This window comes from Callithrix jacchus, chromosome X (assembly GCF_049354715.1).
Source record: "Callithrix jacchus isolate 240 chromosome X, calJac240_pri, whole genome shotgun sequence".
Lineage (NCBI taxonomy): Eukaryota > Metazoa > Chordata > Mammalia > Primates > Cebidae > Callithrix > Callithrix jacchus.
Window position 1 is genome coordinate 11,287,180 of NC_133524.1, and position 18,697 is coordinate 11,305,876.

Sequence of the window (18,697 nt, forward strand, 5' to 3'; positions counted from 1 at the left end):
AACCCCGTCTCTACTAAAAATTACAAAAAATTAGCTGGGCACGGTGGCGCGTGCCTGTAATCCCAGCTACTCAGGAGGCTGAGGCAGGAGAATTGCCTGAACCCAGGGGGCGGAGGTTGCGGTGAGCCAAGATCGCGCCATTGCACTCCAGCCTGGGTAACAAGAGCGAAACTCCATCACAAAAAAAAAAAAAAAAAAAAAATGTCTACAAATCAATAGAAAAAGAGAGCAATACACTTTATTGATAAAGGTATGGAAAAACAGGAACTCTCATCCACTTCTGAGGGAAGAAGCTACAATTGGTACAACCACCTATTAAGGGTCATTTAGAAGTGACTATCAAAGTTCTAAAAGCACATTCCCTTTGACCCAGTCATTTTAATTCTAGGTATTACACAGATATGTTCATACAGTGTGAGTAATGATGTAAGCACAGTATTACTCACTGTAGTATTGTTGTAATAGGAAAGTATTGGAAATAACATAAATTTAGTTCATTAGTAAGGGACCAGTTACATTCATTGTATTAATCAATATGATGGAATAGTGTGCCTGTCTGAAATACAAACAAAAAGGAACACTGTATATACTGATGTGAAAGTTTATATCTTAATCATTGAATCTGTTAAATAAACGGAAACACTGATATGGAAAATCTCCAAGATATTTTAGGTGAAGAACAACAGTTAAATCCCTATATAAAGTATGCTACTATTTGCGTTTAAGGAGAGAATAACCGTTCTGTAGCATCTAGCAGTGTTTGCCACACTGAAATAATCCCTAATTAGCCTTTAAAATCAATTCATAGTGATAGTTGCACAACATTGTGAATGTATTATATTTAATGCCACTGAATTATACACTGAAAAATAGTTAAGATGGTAAAATAAAAATGTCAATTCAGAGGTCATCTCCTGTACCTACCAGGATTCAAGAATTAAAATATGAGTTTTAGTATCCCCCAAAGCACATTTCTTGGAAAACTGCATTTTCTGTGGTGGTAGTAGAGAATGGTTTGTCAACTTGTCTTCTGTGACTTTCATCTTTCAATCCCATTTTAGAATAAATCCAAACCACTCAAAAGAGCCTTTCCCTCCTTCCTCTATAGCCACTCATACCTTGCCTTCTTGATTTTCCTTCCATTACTCCTGTTTTCTCCAATTTATTAATTCATACTGCTTACAATAAAAACTAAACTGCCAAGGAAGAAGGAATTTAGGTTGGCTAGTGAAGTGTTCTCTTCCTAATAGGAAAGCCAAACTAAGGAAGTTCTTTGGTAAATTTGGAATGAGAGCAAAGAAAACCAAAGCCTTGAAGGATTTTGCCATCCATTCTTATGGCTTAACATCCAACCAAACCAGATAACTTAATTTCCATATCTGCAACCAGCTCTTTCCTGAGTTCTAATTCTGTGTTCTGAACTGCTTCGCGGATTTCACTGCCTACCTAACCATTATCACCTCAAGTGCAACCTGAACGCATCTTGCCCCTAAAACCTAAATATTTCTCAAAACCAGTAGCCATTTTTTTTACTCCTCTCTTGCTATTTACTTCTTCGCCTTAGATTTCTCTTTATGCAGTAAGATGGTAATTTCAGACAACTGTATTCTACCATCCTTCTCCTTTTAGAAAGAATAGGTATGTCAGAAGGTCTTTGGTTACAGTTTATGCTTTAAAAATTGGAAGGCAAATCCAATACCCACTGGAATTTTCATTAACATAACCCCATGGTTTCCCCATTTCTAACACTGATAACCATATCCACTACTAATTATTTCCATAGGGAAGAAAACACGAAATTCCTCACTCCTCTAGCCAAGACTATACTGATGTCTCCTGCCTGGGTGGGTAGTGACTCACATGGCTCTCCAGAACTCCTCCCCAGAACAATGTTCATTTCACCCATTCTTACCAGTGCTATTCCCATCTTTTTCAGCATGCCACGTTAAATCTAACGATTCATAAGGGAGCACTTGTGACAACAACTGGATCAGCAACTTAATCATAATAACTTCAATAATAATAATAGTTTTTACGACTTGAAAACAGTGAGTTCCTTCCCCCATTTCTGCTTCTGAATGACTGTGTATGTTGGTTCAGGGTAGAAAGAAGGGGTAATGAGTTAAATAGTCCCAGTGTTGTTACTTAATGCACACTACATGCCTGCATGTTTGTGTGTGTGTACATATATATATACGTGTATATATATATGTGTGTGTGTATATATATATATATATATATATATATATATAGCAATCTGAGAAAGTAGAAGCCTATGCTCTAGTTGCCAGGTATCAAGGAGAGGAAGTTTCTGGCCTTGGTTTTCCTAGAATAGGGTCTTTCCACTCTAACATTATTGACATTTGGGGCCAGATAATTATTTGTTGCTAGAGCTGGCCTTTGCATTATAGGATGCTTAGCAGAATGTCAGACTTCTATCCACTTGATTTCAGCAGCAACCACTACCCTCAGTGTAACAACCAAAAAATGTCTCCAGATATTATCAAATACTCCCAGGATAGGGCTAGCAAAATCAGCCCTAGTTGAGAAGCACTGCCATAGAGGGAATCAGGGCTCTGTCTCCTATCAAATCTCATCACCGCTTAATTCCCCAGCATGACAAAAGGCTGGGCAATCTCCCTGTTGGCATTCATAAAGAATAGCCTTAAGTTTTCTGAATTGACCCCGTTGTAGGCCCATTAGTGCCCACTCAGATCCCCTTGCCAGATATTTAGGGAAGCCCAGTCTTAAATAAGTACAGCTATAAATTAAAGAAACTTTCTCAAAAAGCAATGTGCTGTATACATCTGGAGACATGAAACTAGGTTTCATTTAAGAAATTGGGAGTGTTCCATCATATAAGGTAGTCACCTGCAATCAGTGAATTAATTAATTGAATTTTTAGAGGTCTATGTTAAGAAACCCTTGACTCTCATCAAAACACAAAAAACCTTGGGACCTACCAATTAGTAACATAACCTCTGAAGTTAGTACAATGGTTGTGAGAATATTAAATAGAATGACAACCTCTGGCCATCTATAATTTTATTGGCAATAAATCCCTTTAAGGAAAAGCAGTGTCCATTTTGAAAAGTAAGAGGCAGCCCTAGCCTCTGATGTAGATGTGGTCCTTCTGAGTATATAGGTGATGAATTCTGGCAGACTCCATGGAACTCCATGGAACACAGACATATAAGTGGGGAGTTTCCTGTCTGTATCTTAGGAACTTACCTTTATTCATTTAGACCTTAGCAAAGATCACAGTCTATGAAGTTCATGGGCAGTGCTGTCATAGAACCAAGTAAAAATCTCCAGGTATAACTGGAGAGTGGTGAAGAGCAAAGTTGAGAAAAATAAGCTATCTCTATTGTCAAATCAAATGACTCTTATTTTTAAAAACCCTTCCATGGCTTCACATTTCAATGAAAAGAAAATGTAATTTCCTTATGGCCTATGGCATGATCCAGCCCCAACAACACCTGTAACCATTCTGTCCCTAACTCATTCTGTGTGGGCCACACTGGTCTTCCCCCATTCCTTCTGATCTTGGAACATTTTACCATGGAATTCTCATTGTCTGGACCACTCTTTGCATTCATCTTTACATATATCCTTCTCAACATTCAGGTCTCAGCTAAAATGTCCCCCTTTTCAGAGAGGTCTTTACTGACAACCACATCTAAGAAGGTATCCTGAGCTCTCAGTCTGTATCGTGCACACTTATCATCTGGGGATCATGTTACAAGACAGATTTTGACTCGATGACTCTGTGAAGGGACTTGAAATTCTGCATTTCTAACAAGCTCCCAAGGAATACAGACTTTCTGCTTCACAGATCATCTACCCAAGGGGTGGGTAGACCTCCATCCCTCAATCTCTGTCACACTACCTGTGTCATTTAATTGGCTTTTCTCAGGATCTGAAACTATTTACCTGTTTGTGTTGGATTGTTTGTTATCTGAACTATTCATTTACTAGAATGTAAATTCCCTGAGAGCAAGGAGTCTGTCTAGCACTTTTAAATTCTCAGCACTTCCCACAGTACCTGACACAACACAGATGCTCCATAAATACTGTTGAATGAGTGATGTTGTTCAAGATTCATTGACTCTGTGATCCCTTCAGTGCCTGCTTCTGATTGCTTCAGTGGGCACTCAATTATACAACAGAAACTACACTGTAATGATAGGGCAGTGCTACTCAAGGGCTAGTCCAGGTACTGATAAGAATCTTGTGCTATAATATAAATCTGCTATGTTACTAAGCACAATTTTATCTGAGATGAGACATTTTTCATAGTAAGACTTTCTTGACTTGATAAAGCAAGGAATGTTTTGCTTTATCTTGTGGTGAAAGCCCCTCATCTCATATTAGAATGGTAGCCGTGTGTGAACTGGTCCCTACTGGCAGGACACATTTTGAGTTGTGCTGACATAGGGGATAAAAAGCTAAATAAGATCTATTCTCTAACTTCAGAAAATCATACATAGGCAAGAGAATTACACATTTAAATATATAATTCTGTTTTTATGTGAAAGAATTTAGGAATTGTGGAAACAACAAAGAATTGGTCTTTTGTGCTCCCCCTTAGTCACAACTTTCCTGACACTTGTTCTCCTTATAGCTACAAACCCTCCCACTGTACTCTTTCCTCTTGATCGCATACCATTTTTCTGGGCCATGCTCTTCCACTTGGGCCCTGCTTTCCTTCTTGCCCACTCCCATACCTCCATGCAAAGTGAGCTGTGCTCTTCCCTGACCTACCTTCTGCATGCCCAGGCTGCACCCTCTTCCACTGCTCTGGCTATGGGCCTGAAAAATCTCCCCTTCTTGCCCTGCTCTTAAGAAACACTGAAGTTACAGGACCAGGCTCGGGTCTTCTGAGAAATTGTGAAAGGGAACTGAGAATTATGGTAGAGAATAGAAAATGGTAGGATAAATAGGGAATTGTGGGAGAGAAGGGAGAATTATGGGAGAAGGGAGAAAATAAAGTATCATGAGAGAACAGAGAATTGTGAGACAATGTGGAATTAGGAGACAGACTAGGGAGCTGCAAAAGAACAGAATTGTGGGAGAAACATGGAATTGTGGGAGAGTACAGGACAAAGAACTGTGGGAGAGACAGGATTGTGGGAGAAAACAAAAAATTGTGGAAGAGACACAAAATTTTGGGAGAAAAGGAATATTTGTGGGATAGAAAATTGTGACAGAGAACATTGTGCGAAAACAGAATTATGAGAATGGGAGTTAGTAGAAGGACTGAGGAATTGTGAACAATAATGGAGTATTTTGAGAGAATGGAGAATTGTAAAAGTGGAGAATTCTGTGAAAGAACAAAGAATTGTGGAAGAGACGGGGAATTATAGGAAAGAGAGGAAATTGTAGCATAGAATGCAAGATTATGTTTAAGATAAGGAATTATGGAAGAACAGAGAACAAGGAGAGAGATGGGGAAGTAGAGGAGAGAATAGAGAATTCTGGGAGATACAGGGAATCGTGGGAGAGAATAAAGTGTTGTGGGAGAGAAGGACTAATGAGAATGAAGGGAGAATTGTGGAAGAAAGGAACTAATGAAAAAGAATATTGTGAGAGAACAGAATTATGAGAGAGAATGGGGAATTATGGGAGAGACTGGGGAATAACAACAGAGTACTGTGAATGAACAGAACACTGTGGAAATGAATAATTTTGAGAGAAAAGAACTGTGAGAGACAGAATCATAGGGAATGATGGAAAAGACAAAGAACTGTGGGAGAAACAGAACTGTGGGAAATACAATTTTGAGATATATAAGAATTTGTAGGAAAGAATAAAGAATTGTTGGGAAACCCAGCAAATTGTGGGGAAAACAAGAGAATTATGGGCAAGACAGGGAATTGTGGAACAGAAATGTGAATTGTGGGAGACACAGGGAATTGTGGGAGAAACAAGATAATTGTGAGCAAGACAAGGAATTGTGGGACAGAAAAATGAATTCTGGGAAGGAATAGAATTTTGGGAGTGACTTGGGATGGTTAGAGAATTAGGAATTGTGGGAGACAGATGATTGGGCAAAGAACTGAGAATTGTGGAAAAGAGAATTGTGGGTAACAAAACAGAATTATCAGAGTGAAAGGGAATTGTGGGAGGGATAAAATAATTGTGAGTAAAGAAAGAAGTTAAGCTGTGATGTAGTCAATGTAGTTGAAAAGGAAACCTCAGGCTATACTATAGACAGCTCCAATGCTGGGATGGCCATTCTGAGTTGTCTCTCTTGGGGCTAGGGGCCTAGGCTTATGTGCCTTTACAGAGACCTTCATAGGATGCAGACTGTTCCCAAGGAGGAAATGTGATTTTGTGTGCGGCGATTCTCTTAGGCAGAGAACAATTCCTGGAGACTCAGCTGAAAGCTGTGAGCCCCAACACTTCCTGCACCAGGGGACATCTGGACGCATTTCACAGATCCACTAGTTATACAGAAAGATATATGTTTCTTTACTAACACTTTAAGTAACACGATCAAATTACTTTAATTTGAAAGTAGTGGATGGATGATATTTTGAGATAGACACAACCACCATATGTGACATAATTTATCTCTGATGTCTATTAGTGCCATATGTAGCTAATAGTACTAGGATTTATTGCCTCCATTCCTGATAGAAGAAAATGCTAAATTTCTGTTGGAGGTAAATGAAAATACAGACATTCAAAATCACATACCCAGTGAAGAAGACCTTGGCAGCCCGAACACTGTCTTGTTCACTTTTGGATCTCCACCAGCCACAGTTATGGGCACCTGCTAATGTTTCTTGAATCACTGCTATAATTAAAACTGATGGGATACCATTTAAAGAAACGGAAATTTTAAAACTCCTCCAAAGCACTCCCTCTGCCGCATAAAGCATACATAGCAGAGCTCTTCACTCTAGGGAAGCCTCTGGACCAGACAACCTACCGTGCCAGCGCGGGCATTTTGAAAAAGCCTCCTTGCCTTAAGGGGCGGGCCCAGAGCGCGGCCCCCTCTGCGGTTACAGGCGGAGGCGCGGAGAGGACGGAACCCGCTCTCCGTGATTGACGGAAAACATTACTCTTCAGCCCGCCTCCCGCGTGCCCGGAAGTCCCGCCTTCTAAAAAGGAAGTAGCGGCACGTGAGAACGCCGGGGGTGACCGCGGCTACAGCGGTGACCGAGCGAGAGGAAGGTGGTGGCGGCGGCGACGGCGGTGGTGGCGAAAGTCGTTGCTGCTCTGGGTTCGGGTTGGCGATTGAAGGCGGTACCGGCCGCCCGGAGCAGCCCGGGGGGAGGGCTCAGGTGCAGAAGGGCGGGCTGACCGCGGCCGGTTTGGTCTGGGGACCGCGGGCTGGAGCCGGTGGGCACGCGCTGGGACGGTGTGGGGAAGACACTTGGCAGCACCTTGACCTCCGCTGTCCCTTCCTTTCCTCTGATTTCTCTTCATGCGCCGCACCCTTCCCGGACACCCAGTCCCTCGCTAAGGCGCTGGGGACTGGGGTCAAGTCTGGGCTCAACGGGCCTCCCCTCCTCCACCCGGGTCACGACTCCTAGGAAACCCCCGCCTCAGGACTATACCTCCTGGTAGTGTCGTGGTTTCTCAGCGACTGCCTCACCTCAGTCCCCAAAATCTCACTGCCTTAGAAACGTCCCCCCAGAGGTTGGTGTAGGTTTCACAGTATTTCCCTAAGGGAGCAATATATTAAAGTTGTCCTTCAAAGTTGGTACCCTGCCTGGTAGATGCCCATGGGATGACAAAGAGGAGGAACAAGGGTTGACCAGATTAGGAATAATGAAAGAATAGTTTTGAGTCCAGAGACATTAATATGTCTCTTTGTTTTGGCAGGTGGAAATACAGAATTGCTTGGTGTCAGCACTGTTTCCAGCCATGGGTTTGTCTCCATCTACTCCTGCTGTTGCAGTTCAGGCCTCAAATGCCTCAGCATCCCCACCTTCAGGATGCCCAATGCATGAAGGGAAAATGAAAGGTAATTGACCCTTTGTCTATGAAAATAAAAGATAATTCACTGCCAGGTGCCGGGGTCAGGCTTGTGACAGCACTTTGCGAGGCCAAGGTGGGTGGATTGCTTGAGCTCGGGGGTTCAACACCAGCCCAGGCAACATGGCAAAAACCTGCCTCTACAAAAAAAAAAAAAAAAAACATTACGCAGACGTGGTGGTGGGCACCCATAGTACCAGCGCAGGATCGCCTGGGAGGCCGTGGTTGCAGTGAGCCGAGATCGTACCACTGCACTCCGGGCAGGGTGGCAGTGAGACTGGGTCTTAAAAAGTTCCTGAAAGGCTCTAAAAGAAGAGGCAGTGTATTATGCTGCTGAGGCTGGTAGGCATGGGAGTCAGGCACCGTAGGTCTGGTCCTTATTTTGCCTCTTATTGAGATTTGTGACTCTGAACAAGTTAGCTCTGTAAGTCTCAGTCCATCATCTGTAAAATGAGGATATAATAGTATTTCACAGGCCTGTCACGAACAGATTGAGATAGTACATGAGAACATAGTGAGTACTCTAAACCAGCCCCAACTTCCCAAAATTTACTTGTGCCTACATCAGTGGTTTTCAGCTGGATGGGGGCAATCCCCACTTCCCACAGGGAACATTTGCCAGTATCTGGAGGCATTTTTGGTTGTCACAACTGAGAGGAAAGTGAATAGAGGCAAGGAGTGCTCCTAAACATCCTACGATGTACAGAACAGCCCCCCAACAAAGAATCAGCTGGCCCCAAATATCAAGAGGGCCAAGGTTGAGAAACCTTTGTCTAGATCTGCCTGTCTTAATAAATAACCTTTGCTCCCATAGCCATTTCAGTATTCTTCCATGTAAAAGAAAGCCATCACCTAATGGACTTGCTTTCCATTTTTTAGATAAGAAAATGAAAATGGAAAAGCTGTCTTTCATTTTTAATTGATGCATGTCTACTTTAGATTGTTCGTATTTAAGTATGGCTTGAATCAGTAAGTTGTGAGGGGCAGAAGCAGCATGGTGTGCTTACTGAGTACTAATGCATGTGCTGTTGTTCATTTCTTCAGTCAGCCAGCCTATTCTGAGAGGTCACTGCCCATTCTGTACCAAGCACTGCTGGATTTGTTTGTTTCTGCACAAGAGAATAGCATCGTACGAAATGCAGCTTTGCCTGGTGGAGCTTACATTCTCATTGTCATAGCTGTGTGGTTGATTTGCTCCCTTTTTTTATAGTCAGAAACCTAAGGGTTGGAGTAACTGATGCTCCAAGTCACATAGGTGGTAAGTGGCAAAGCCAGCAAAAGTTCTGTGACCTTGGACAAGGACAGACGGTGTTCTTCTGGGGTTTCTTTGTATAGGAAGAATTGAAACAGATCAGCTGAAGCAGGTATGCTCTTGTTCTGAGTGTCCTCAGGGAGATCCTAAAGCCATTTCTCTGGTTTTATGTCATTTGCTGTGTATCTTGGAGAGCTGTCAGACTTATTACATTAGTAAAGAATGTGGATATCTATAGGAGATCAAAGGGGCTACTGGTTATATGATTTGAAAAATGGAAACCTTATTTTCTTTCTAACACCCAACTGGGATCCATGACTTGGAAAGGATTGGTGCTTTCAGTGGTAGAGAGGGAAGGCATAGCAAGTCTTCCTTCACCGCTAAAGTGGGCAGCAGCACAGGTTACCAGGAAATGAGGGCTTAGGAGGAGAAGTGCAGGGAAGGTAGTGAAAGCAAACTCATCTTTTTCGCGTGTATTGCTGTAGTTACTGCTGTTGCCTGAGGCCAGGAATCTATTACATGAGCAGCTGTCTTCTGGGTTGCAGCCCTCCAAGTGCTGGCTTATTCTCTGAACCAGCTTCTCAGTCCCCCACTAATTGGGATCAGCATCCTGGTTCTTTGGGCATAGTGCTTGCTATTGCTTATCTCATTAGGCTCAGACCTTCCCTTGTAATGAGCATCTTGATCCCATATGGGTCGTGGAATGTTTTCTTTAATGTCTGCCTTTTCCTGTTAAACTCTCGCTGTTGACTGATGGGAATATTACCTAGGCCACATGGTTTCCTGTGCCTTGTTTCAGTCTTGGGACAAGGCAGAGTGGCATTCAGATTTTTTTTTCCAATAGCCTTTGTGTTGTCTCCTCTGTTCTTTTCCCGTTCCTTGTACCTGAGATAATGCATCAGTAATGAAAGCCTGGATCGCAGCTGTGTTCTGACTGGGGCTGGGCTTCTCTGGAACTAGTGAATGGAAAGTCAAGGAGACCCTGTGAAATGTGGCTTGTCCCCACTTAGGTTCTGTTCACAGCTCCCAGCTGCTCATCCAGCCAGGTTACTAAAGCCATGGCATGGATAACACATGCTCTTCCAACTGCCAAGGTTTTTTGGCTGATTTTTGCTGGGGATGTGACATTAGAGAAGGGGTACTCATTTTTCTTTCAAAGGAAAAGTACATTTGTAGAATCTTCTCATCTTTAGGATTTTGGAATGTTAGCTAGCTCAGTTCTTGGTAGATTTAAACAGAAGAAACCTGGCTTTTCTACAGTGGTAAACAGTTGGTCAGAAATTCAGCTCTTTAGGGCTCCTGTTGAGAGAGCTAGATGTCCTGCCTTCATGGTGACACCATTTTTATATTGATTATTTCAGGCTGTCCAGTGAATGCAGAGCCATCTGACCCAACCTGTGAGAAGAAAACATACTCTGTGCCTGCCCACCAGGAACGCGCCTACGAGTACGTGGAGTGTCCCATTAGGGGCACTGCAGCTGAGAATAAGGAGAACCTAGATCCTTCAAATCTGGTATTTCACACTTGTCTTTTCTTTCTGGAGCTTTTTATGCAGAGATGCTTGTACAGTCTCCCAAGACAAGTCATTTTTGAAAAGCTTGTCATAAAAAAGTTTTTAGAAATGGCTGAAGATCCTGGCATTAGTTTTTACTTATTATTCCTTGTTGACATTTCTTCTAAATTTGTTCAAAGGAGGCGCCAAAAATTTCACCATAGTTTTTACCACATTTGGTAAAAACAACTTAATCAATGAAGAAACACAACTTCAGTAATCTGACTCTTCAAAACAGTCAAATTATCTGAGAAGTCTGAAATTTTTATGTCACTGATTTAATAAGTAATCTGTGCTTTTTATGTGACATATTGCTTTCCAGGAAGTAGTTAATTATATTGCCTTTGACTTTATATCCTATAAAAGCAAATCTGCTTATTTTATTTAGATGCCACCACCCAATCAAACACCAGCTCCAGATCAGCCATTTGCACTGTCTACTATCAGAGAAGAGTCTTCCATTCCCAGAGCGGACTCAGAGAAAAAGTGGGTTTACCCTTCTGAGCAGATGTTCTGGAATGCAATGTTAAGGAAAGGGTGAGTGAGCATATTATTTAAAGTAAAAATTTGCTTGTCAAATGTATCCAAGAGTTATATGCTGAAGAGAATTTTTACCTTCAAAACAATATAACAAATTTTTATGTATTCAGTTTATAATCACCTGATTTTTCAGACCTGTCAGAATGTAAGTGCAAGGCCAGTGTATTAAATCAGGGTTTTCCAGAGAAACAGAACCAATAGGTTATGTGTGGGGAAGCAGGAGGCAAGGAGGGCAGGAAGATATTTATTGTAGGAAATTGACTCACACAATTATGTAAAGCTGAGAAGTCCCAAGATCTGCAGTCAGCAAGCTGGAAACCCAGGAGAGCCAAGTCTGAAAGCCAGTGGGCTTAAGATGCAAGAAGAACTGATGTTTCAGTTCAAGTCCAAAGGCAGGAAAAGCCCAATGTCCCAGCTCAAGCAGTCATGCAGGAGGCTTTCCCTCTTACTCATGGAAAGGTCAGTCTTTTTGTCATTCAGGTCTGCAACTGATTGGATGTGACCCACCCACATGGAGCAGAGAAGGCAATCTGCTTTACTTAGCCTACTGATAAGAATGTTACTCAGGTTCAAAAACACCCTCACAGACACACCCAGGATAAAGTTTGATCAAATGTCTGGGCATCCTATGGCATAGTCAGGTTGACACATAAACTGAACCATCACACCCAGTAAAAGGTTTTTTAAGGAACTGGAAACACTGTTAGATAAAATGTTTAGAAAAAGTTAGGTAATCATTGATCAGTGGCACTATCTGAACAAATGTCACCTCATGGTTCTGTAACTGGTTTACTGTGACTCAATAAAAAGAGACTAAGGTGAACCTTCTATATTTGTTTTAAATGCTTCCATGGTAGCTTTGGATTTATAATGCTGTTCCATGATCATGGGTACATCTTGAAAATGAGTCTTAAGTTCAGAAAAAATGACCATTCTTAGTTCTTTCTCAAAGGGAAATGCTGAATAAATCATCTTATGAAAATATGTGGATGAACTTTATGGCATTATCAAGAATATTTGTCAGATTTTACCAGATGTTCTTTCCTAGGTGGAAGTGGAAAGATGAGGATATCAGTCAGAAGGATATGTATAATATCATTAGAATTCACAATCAGAATAACGAGCAGGCTTGGAAGGAGATTTTGAAGTGGGAAGCCCTTCATGCTGCGTAAGTATGTTTGAGATCTTAAAAAAAAAAATGGAGCATCTTTCTTATTTCCTATCAACTTTCTAGAGTTTTAACATTTTATTCAAATAATTTGTTGTTCTAATAACACATGTTATAGCAGGCATGGGTCAGTGACAATTGTTGCATGACAGGCCTCCCTTCTTAGTCATGTGAAAAATAGCAACCATTTTATTAGGCTTGTGGATTCAGTGGGTCTGGAGTACAGCAAGGATAGGGCAAGGGTGGCTTGTCTCTATTCCTTGATGTCTGGGTCCTCAGCTGTGAAGACTCAGTGGTCAGGTTGGCTTCTGAGCCATGGGCTAGAGTCTTCTGAAAGACTGTTTACTCCTCTCACGAGTGGTATTGGCTTTTGGCCAGAACACCTGCCCATGGCCTCTGAATGTGGCTGCTTCAGCTTCCTCATATCATGGTGGCTAGGTTCCAATAGCTAGAGTTCCAAAAAGCATCTCTCCTTTTCTGACCCAGCCTGGGAAGTCTCAGAATGTCAGGAGCCTGTCTGTATTCAAGGGGATGGGACAGAGACCCCACCTCTCAGCAGAAGGAGAATCACAGCCCTTTGAAAACAGAGCATGTGAGAAGGGAGATGCTAAAATGCCATCTGCCCCAAGGGAGGTGGGAAAGACATTTTTGTTCCCTCAATAGCATTTATTGATTCCCCATTAGGACTAAACACAGAGAGATGTCCTAACTCAAAGCCCTTTTTCTCAGGGACAATAGGTAAATAAAGTTGTCTGTGTTAAAGGAGACAGGACTTCATTCTGTTGGGAGTAGTGGTTCTCACACTAGAGCATGCATCAGCATCACAGGAAAGGTTTGTTAAAACTCAGCATGCTGGGCCCCACCCCCAGGGTGTCTGACTTAGTCTATTGCAGGTGGGCCTAGACTGGGTGTATCTAGAGCACTGCATCTAATGCTGGTTTGAGCCAGATTATATCATAAACAGTGGTTTACTAAAGTCCACCTAATTTTTTAAGGTGTTTTGTTTGTTTTTAATATTTGCATTCTCAAGTTCATTAGTTGCACAGCCTGGCTATCACTGGCTGGGCCTCAGACCTGGGGTGGGTGCATGTGAGAGGGGAACAACTGCAACCACATTCTCCTCAGTAACCACTGGCCTGAGAGGAGCCACAAGTGTTTGCAGTGACCTACGCTGAAAATGTGTTATAATTAAGACCACCTGCTAATTACTGGTGTGATTATAAGCAAAGAGAAAAGGGAATTTCATTTTGTCAGTTTCAATTCCTTCTCCAGTTATTTTCCATCAAAATTAAGTAGACCTTTTAAAGACTTATGCTATGGTCTCCAGGAGAAAGTTTTACCTGTATTGAGTTTACCTTTTGCCTGTGACCCTCTTGAGAAGAGATGTTAAGGAGCAGTTCCTAAAAGAAGAAAAGTAACTCATAAGTCCTCAAACAGGAGTCCTTTATACTTTGGAATTTTTTCTACCTCCCACTTAATTAGACACATGAATACCAAAACCTGTCTTATCCATGGGAGCAGCTAACAAGATAGGTGGCCTTCTGTCTTAGCCACCACCCCCTCTGTCTGGGAAACAGCTGTCTGTCTAGCCTACAGGTGAGCTGTGAACTCCACGAGGACAAGGCATAGAGGGTCTTGTTGGCACTGCTACACCCTGGTGCCCACAGAGGGCTGGCACCTAGAGAGTCCTCAGCAGGGGTCTGCGGGCAGAGGGAGTGCATTTGCCAGCTAGGACTCCACCACCCCTCAGCTTATGTGTAGTTATTAAGGAACTGGTCCAACATTAATTACAATCCATTTATAGGGATTAATTCGTCATTTTCCTTTCTTCATAAAAGCTGTTCATTGGTTTGAAATGAAAGAAGAGTATAGGATTTTCTTGTTTGTCTGAAAACCCCAGCTGCTCTGTGCCAAAGAGAAAGAAGCATGATGCACAATACTTGAGGCTGGTTTGTTTTCAGTGTGCCTGTCCTCCTACACCAATTGGAAAGGCCCTGTTTCCTGACTCCTGCAAAGTGCGGCATAGATATATCCAGGAGGAAGAGGAGGCAGTGGAACGCACCCGGTACAGAAGGAAAGAGGAACGTTTTTAGCAAATAGGCACTTGTTTGAATTATTTTAGAACTTACCTTTCTCTGTAAATATGATATTATGTGAAATGCATACAGAAAAAAATGTATATTACTAAAAAATTAGAACATCATCTTTGTCAAAGAAAAGAAAATATTTTAACAGACTTTTCTTATTTGGGGAATTCTAGAGAGTGTCCTAGTGGTCCATCGTTGATCCGGTTTGGAGGGAAAGCAAAGGAGTATTCACCAAGGGCACGAATTCGTTCCTGGATGGGGTGAGTGTCAGCGCAGAAGTGTTGTTTCACCATCCTCAGGTCAGGGTCAACTTTCTGTTCACACCAAAACCATCTAAGAATTGCAGTGCCATCTTGCAAAACTTAATCCATATTCAGCTGCAGGTTTATTTCTCTCCCTGAGGTTTGCCCATTAATGCGCAGATGTATTAGGGTGTAGTAGATTGCTTCCTGTTTGTTTATCATTGGGTTGAATGGAGTTATCGTCCCTGTTCTTGGATCTGCCCTCTTACTCTTCCCATGATCTGTCTCTTTGGGTTTATACACTTAGCAGTCCTCCCTTTCTTTTCCAGCATAGTTCAGATTCTTTGCTCACACCTGCATTACTGCAGTATGTCAGCTGACCTCCCTGGCCTAGGTCACTTCCTATTGACCTTACTCCTTTGTAGACAGATGAGCTGTCATCTGATCTGGACTCATCACAGTTCTTCAGTGCCATCTTCCCTTAGTGCTGCTCACTGTGTGATTCTTCAAGTCTGACTGACTTCCCCAGTTAGGTGTTTGGGAGCAGGTGGTTGCATGTGATCTGGAGCTTTCTCATGGCTTACACCGGGACTGAATCTAGAGCAAGCATTTTAACACGCAGTGGCATGTTTTTATTCTAGGTACGAGTTGCCTTTTGATAGGCACGATTGGATCATAAACCGTTGTGGGACGGAAGTTAGATATGTGATTGATTATTACGATGGTGGTGAGGTCAACAAAGACTACCAATTCACCATCCTGGACGTCCGTCCTGCCTTGGATTCGCTTTCGGCAGTATGGGACAGAATGAAAGTCGCTTGGTGGCGTTGGACCTCATAAAGCACTGTTTGAGATGGAAAAATATAAACTATTTTTCTGAGAGATACATTAAACTATTTTCCCCAAATTGAATTGCACTTATGATGTAATGGTAACTTCAAGTGGGTAATCACACTTTATCCTTCATTTAGCGAAGGATACTATGCACTACTCACTTTTGAATTGCACTGTACCTTGCAGTTTATAGCAGATCATTTTGTTTTCTTCCTACTTAGCTTAAGTGGGAAGCAGTACCTCAGTTTTTCCTTACCTGCAGTATTGCCTGTGTATTTCATCTAGAAAAGCCGGAACAACCTCTGAAAAAGAGCTTTTAAAAAGTGATGAAAACTGCTTTTTTTTTTTTTTTACTGTTTTCTCAGGAATACTCAAGATGTAAAACCTGAGAGTCCGCGGTGATGCTCAGGAGCTTTCATCTGGCCAAATATTTTAACCAAAACTGTTTATTATAAATGAGAGGTAGTTATGCCTTTTTTTAAAAAGTTACTATTATTTCTAAAGTTCCTGTGATATGATTGTGACCTTTAACAAAATGCAAAGTTATATACTGGAAAGGTACTCAGCAAAATTCTCTCCAAATTCTGATTTATGTGAATGTCTTGGACTAGACCTTGTTATAGAGTACTTTCAACTACACTATGCTCTGGAACATACCTTTTAAAAACTTGTTCCTTTGATTCCTGTTATTCTGATATGTAACTGTGCTTCCAACAAACAGATCACCTCATTGTCTTTGGCACTTGACACGTTATCCCAACTTCGAATCTCATTCCTTCCTCTGCTGGCAGCCTCCACCCTCCCCCTCAACCCCCATAAGGTGGCCTAATCCAAACCTTGAAAGCATGGCGTAAGTCCCAGTATCAGTGATGGTACCCGGTAAAACATGATTTTATATTTGGCTGAGTGTTAAAATTCCTAAGATGAGTGTTTTTCTGAGATGAAGAATGTTTGCATCAACTCAGTTGGTCTAGAGTTTTTTGGTTTGTTTTAAGGAAGCTCTAAGTTTGCCATTGAATTTTTTTGTACCAGTAATCTATAAACTGGTTGTTCTAATTATAGCAGCATGTTACAAATGACTGCTGTTTTCTTTTAAACTGTCTATACTATTAAATCCTTTAATTTATTCTGAATGCTGTAGTGTTCAATTAGTGGATGACATTGGCAGCCTGTGATTAATTTGGTATGGATTTGTCAGTTTTGTGTGGAGTTTAAGAAATACAATAGCCTTAAACTCTACATTTCAAAATACTTGTATATTTAAAAATAAAGCTGTTAGTTCACAGGTTTTGAAAATTTTTCAGAGTAATTTTACACTTAACATTGTTTCTTCAGACATGTTATCTTTATAAAAGCAATGCCATAGTCTCCTTACTCAAAGCAGCCACTTTCTCATCTACTAATCACGTTTTTAAACTGTAGAGGAAAATAATGACTGTTGGCATTTTGGGGAGTGGTCCTAAGTGCTATTGAGTGAGTGTGGGATAAGACATTCTTATGAAAAATAAAGCACTGTAACTGGAAACAAAAAATTAGGCCAAAGGCAGGATTCACCTCTTCTAGAGCTATGGTATTATTTAAGATAAGCAAACTTGATGACAAGATCCAACAGTTTTATACATCTTTCCACCACTTCCAGAAAAAAACCACGGCTTCCTGGATTGTCAGAGCTGCTTTGTCTAGATTACGCTTGATTGGGTCCAGAGGTCAATACTGATAGGCATTTTCAGGTACAGCTTGAAACTTACTTAGGATATTCTTGTGTTTTTGTTTTTGAGACAGGGTCTCGCTCTATAGCGCAGGCTGGAGTACAATGGCATGATGTCAGCTCACTGTAGCTGCCACCTCCCAGGTCCCGGTGCAAGCAATTGTCCTACCTCAGCCTCCTGAGTAGCTGGGATTACAGGCACGTGACACTATGCCCAGCTAATTGTATTTTTAGTAGAGATGGGGTTTCACCACGATGGCCAGGCTGGTGCTGAACTCCTGACCTCGTGATCTGCCCACCTTGGACTCCCAAAGTGCTGGAATTGTCAATGTGAGCCACCGTGCCTGGGCTCCTCTGGGGTTTTAAACTAAGTCTTGTGTCTATGGCAATAGCACTATTCAGAATCAAAACAAATTACTGAACATTGGGCTAAGTATTGGCAGACAAGGTGGAGCTAAAAATGGATTGCATATTAACGTTTAGTATTCCTATGAGTTCACTGGCTAACAAAATGTAGTTATGTCCACATTGTGCATCATACTAGGAATACAAAATTGCAAAAGGTGTGACCCTGATACGGTTTGGCTGTGTCTGCACCCAAATCTCACCTTGAATTGTAACAAGCCCCATGTGTCAAGGGCAGGTGAAGATAATTGAATCATGGGGGCGGTTTCCCCTATACTATTCTCGTGGTAGTGAATAAGTCTCGGGAGAGCTGATGGTTCTTTAAATGGGAGTTCCCCTGCACAAGCTCTTTTGCCTGCTGTCTCATAAGATGTACGTTTGCTCTTCCTTCACCGTCCGCCGTGATTGTGAAGCCTCCCCTGCCATGAGGAACTGTGAGTCCATTAAGGCCCTTTCCTTTATAAATTACCCAGTCTTGGGCATGATTTTATTCGCTGTATGAGAACAGACTAATGCCCCTACTTGCAGGGAACTCAGTCTTATGGACAGTCTATAAATGAAATGGTGGTAAATGCTAGAACTCCAATTTAAGGAACACATTGTGGTACAGCGTGCGAGCTCACATAAGTATTTTTGAATATATGGAGATGGTTATCAGTTTCTTTACTGAGTTATCATGGTTTCTCTCTCCCGGAGATTGTGTCCTAGGGAAAGTGAAGTGATACACATTTCTTGTCTCACCTTTGCAGTGAGGCTTGTATGATCTTGTGTGTATCTCCCCTTTAGTTGCTGTGTGATCATAATGTCTCTGGGCCTCAGCTTTCTCAGCTGTGAAATGAGAGTAATAGAACCAACTTAGCTTTGAGATGATGCCTAAAAACACTGAGAACAGAGCCTGAGGGTGGAAATATTTGGCAAAT

General features: G+C 41.8%; 1 protein-coding gene across 3 annotated transcripts; it reads left to right on the top strand.

Moving 5' to 3' along the window:
- The first annotated feature begins 7,122 nt into the window (after positions 1-7,122).
- On the top strand, positions 7,123-16,960 carry HCCS (holocytochrome c synthase). 3 transcript variants are annotated; one of them, XM_008988937.5, is made up of 7 exons: positions 7,123-7,292; positions 7,837-7,978; positions 10,603-10,754; positions 11,182-11,330; positions 12,382-12,501; positions 14,762-14,848; positions 15,472-16,960. In XM_008988937.5, the coding sequence occupies exons 2-7, from the start codon at positions 7,879-7,881 to the stop codon at positions 15,668-15,670; spliced, it is 807 nt and encodes a 268-aa protein (XP_008987185.1). In that variant the 5' UTR covers positions 7,123-7,292; positions 7,837-7,878; the 3' UTR covers positions 15,671-16,960. The 3 variants fall into 3 exon arrangements, with proteins under 3 accessions (XP_008987185.1, XP_008987186.1, XP_008987187.1); XM_008988938.5 differs by having other exon boundaries at positions 7,123-7,254; XM_008988939.5 differs by having other exon boundaries at positions 7,123-7,182.
- Positions 16,961-18,697: the final 1,737 nt, after the last annotated feature.

Coding starts and splice junctions, on each gene's coding strand:
- HCCS (XM_008988937.5), top strand. CDS start 7,879: ATGGGTTTGTCTCCATCTACTCCTGCTGTTGCAGTTCAGGCCTCAAAT. Junction 7,979..10,602: donor GCATGAAGGGAAAATGAAAG/GTAATTGACCCT, acceptor TGATTATTTCAG/GCTGTCCAGTGAATGCAGAG. Junction 14,849..15,471: donor CGAATTCGTTCCTGGATGGG/GTGAGTGTCAGC, acceptor TTTTTATTCTAG/GTACGAGTTGCCTTTTGATA.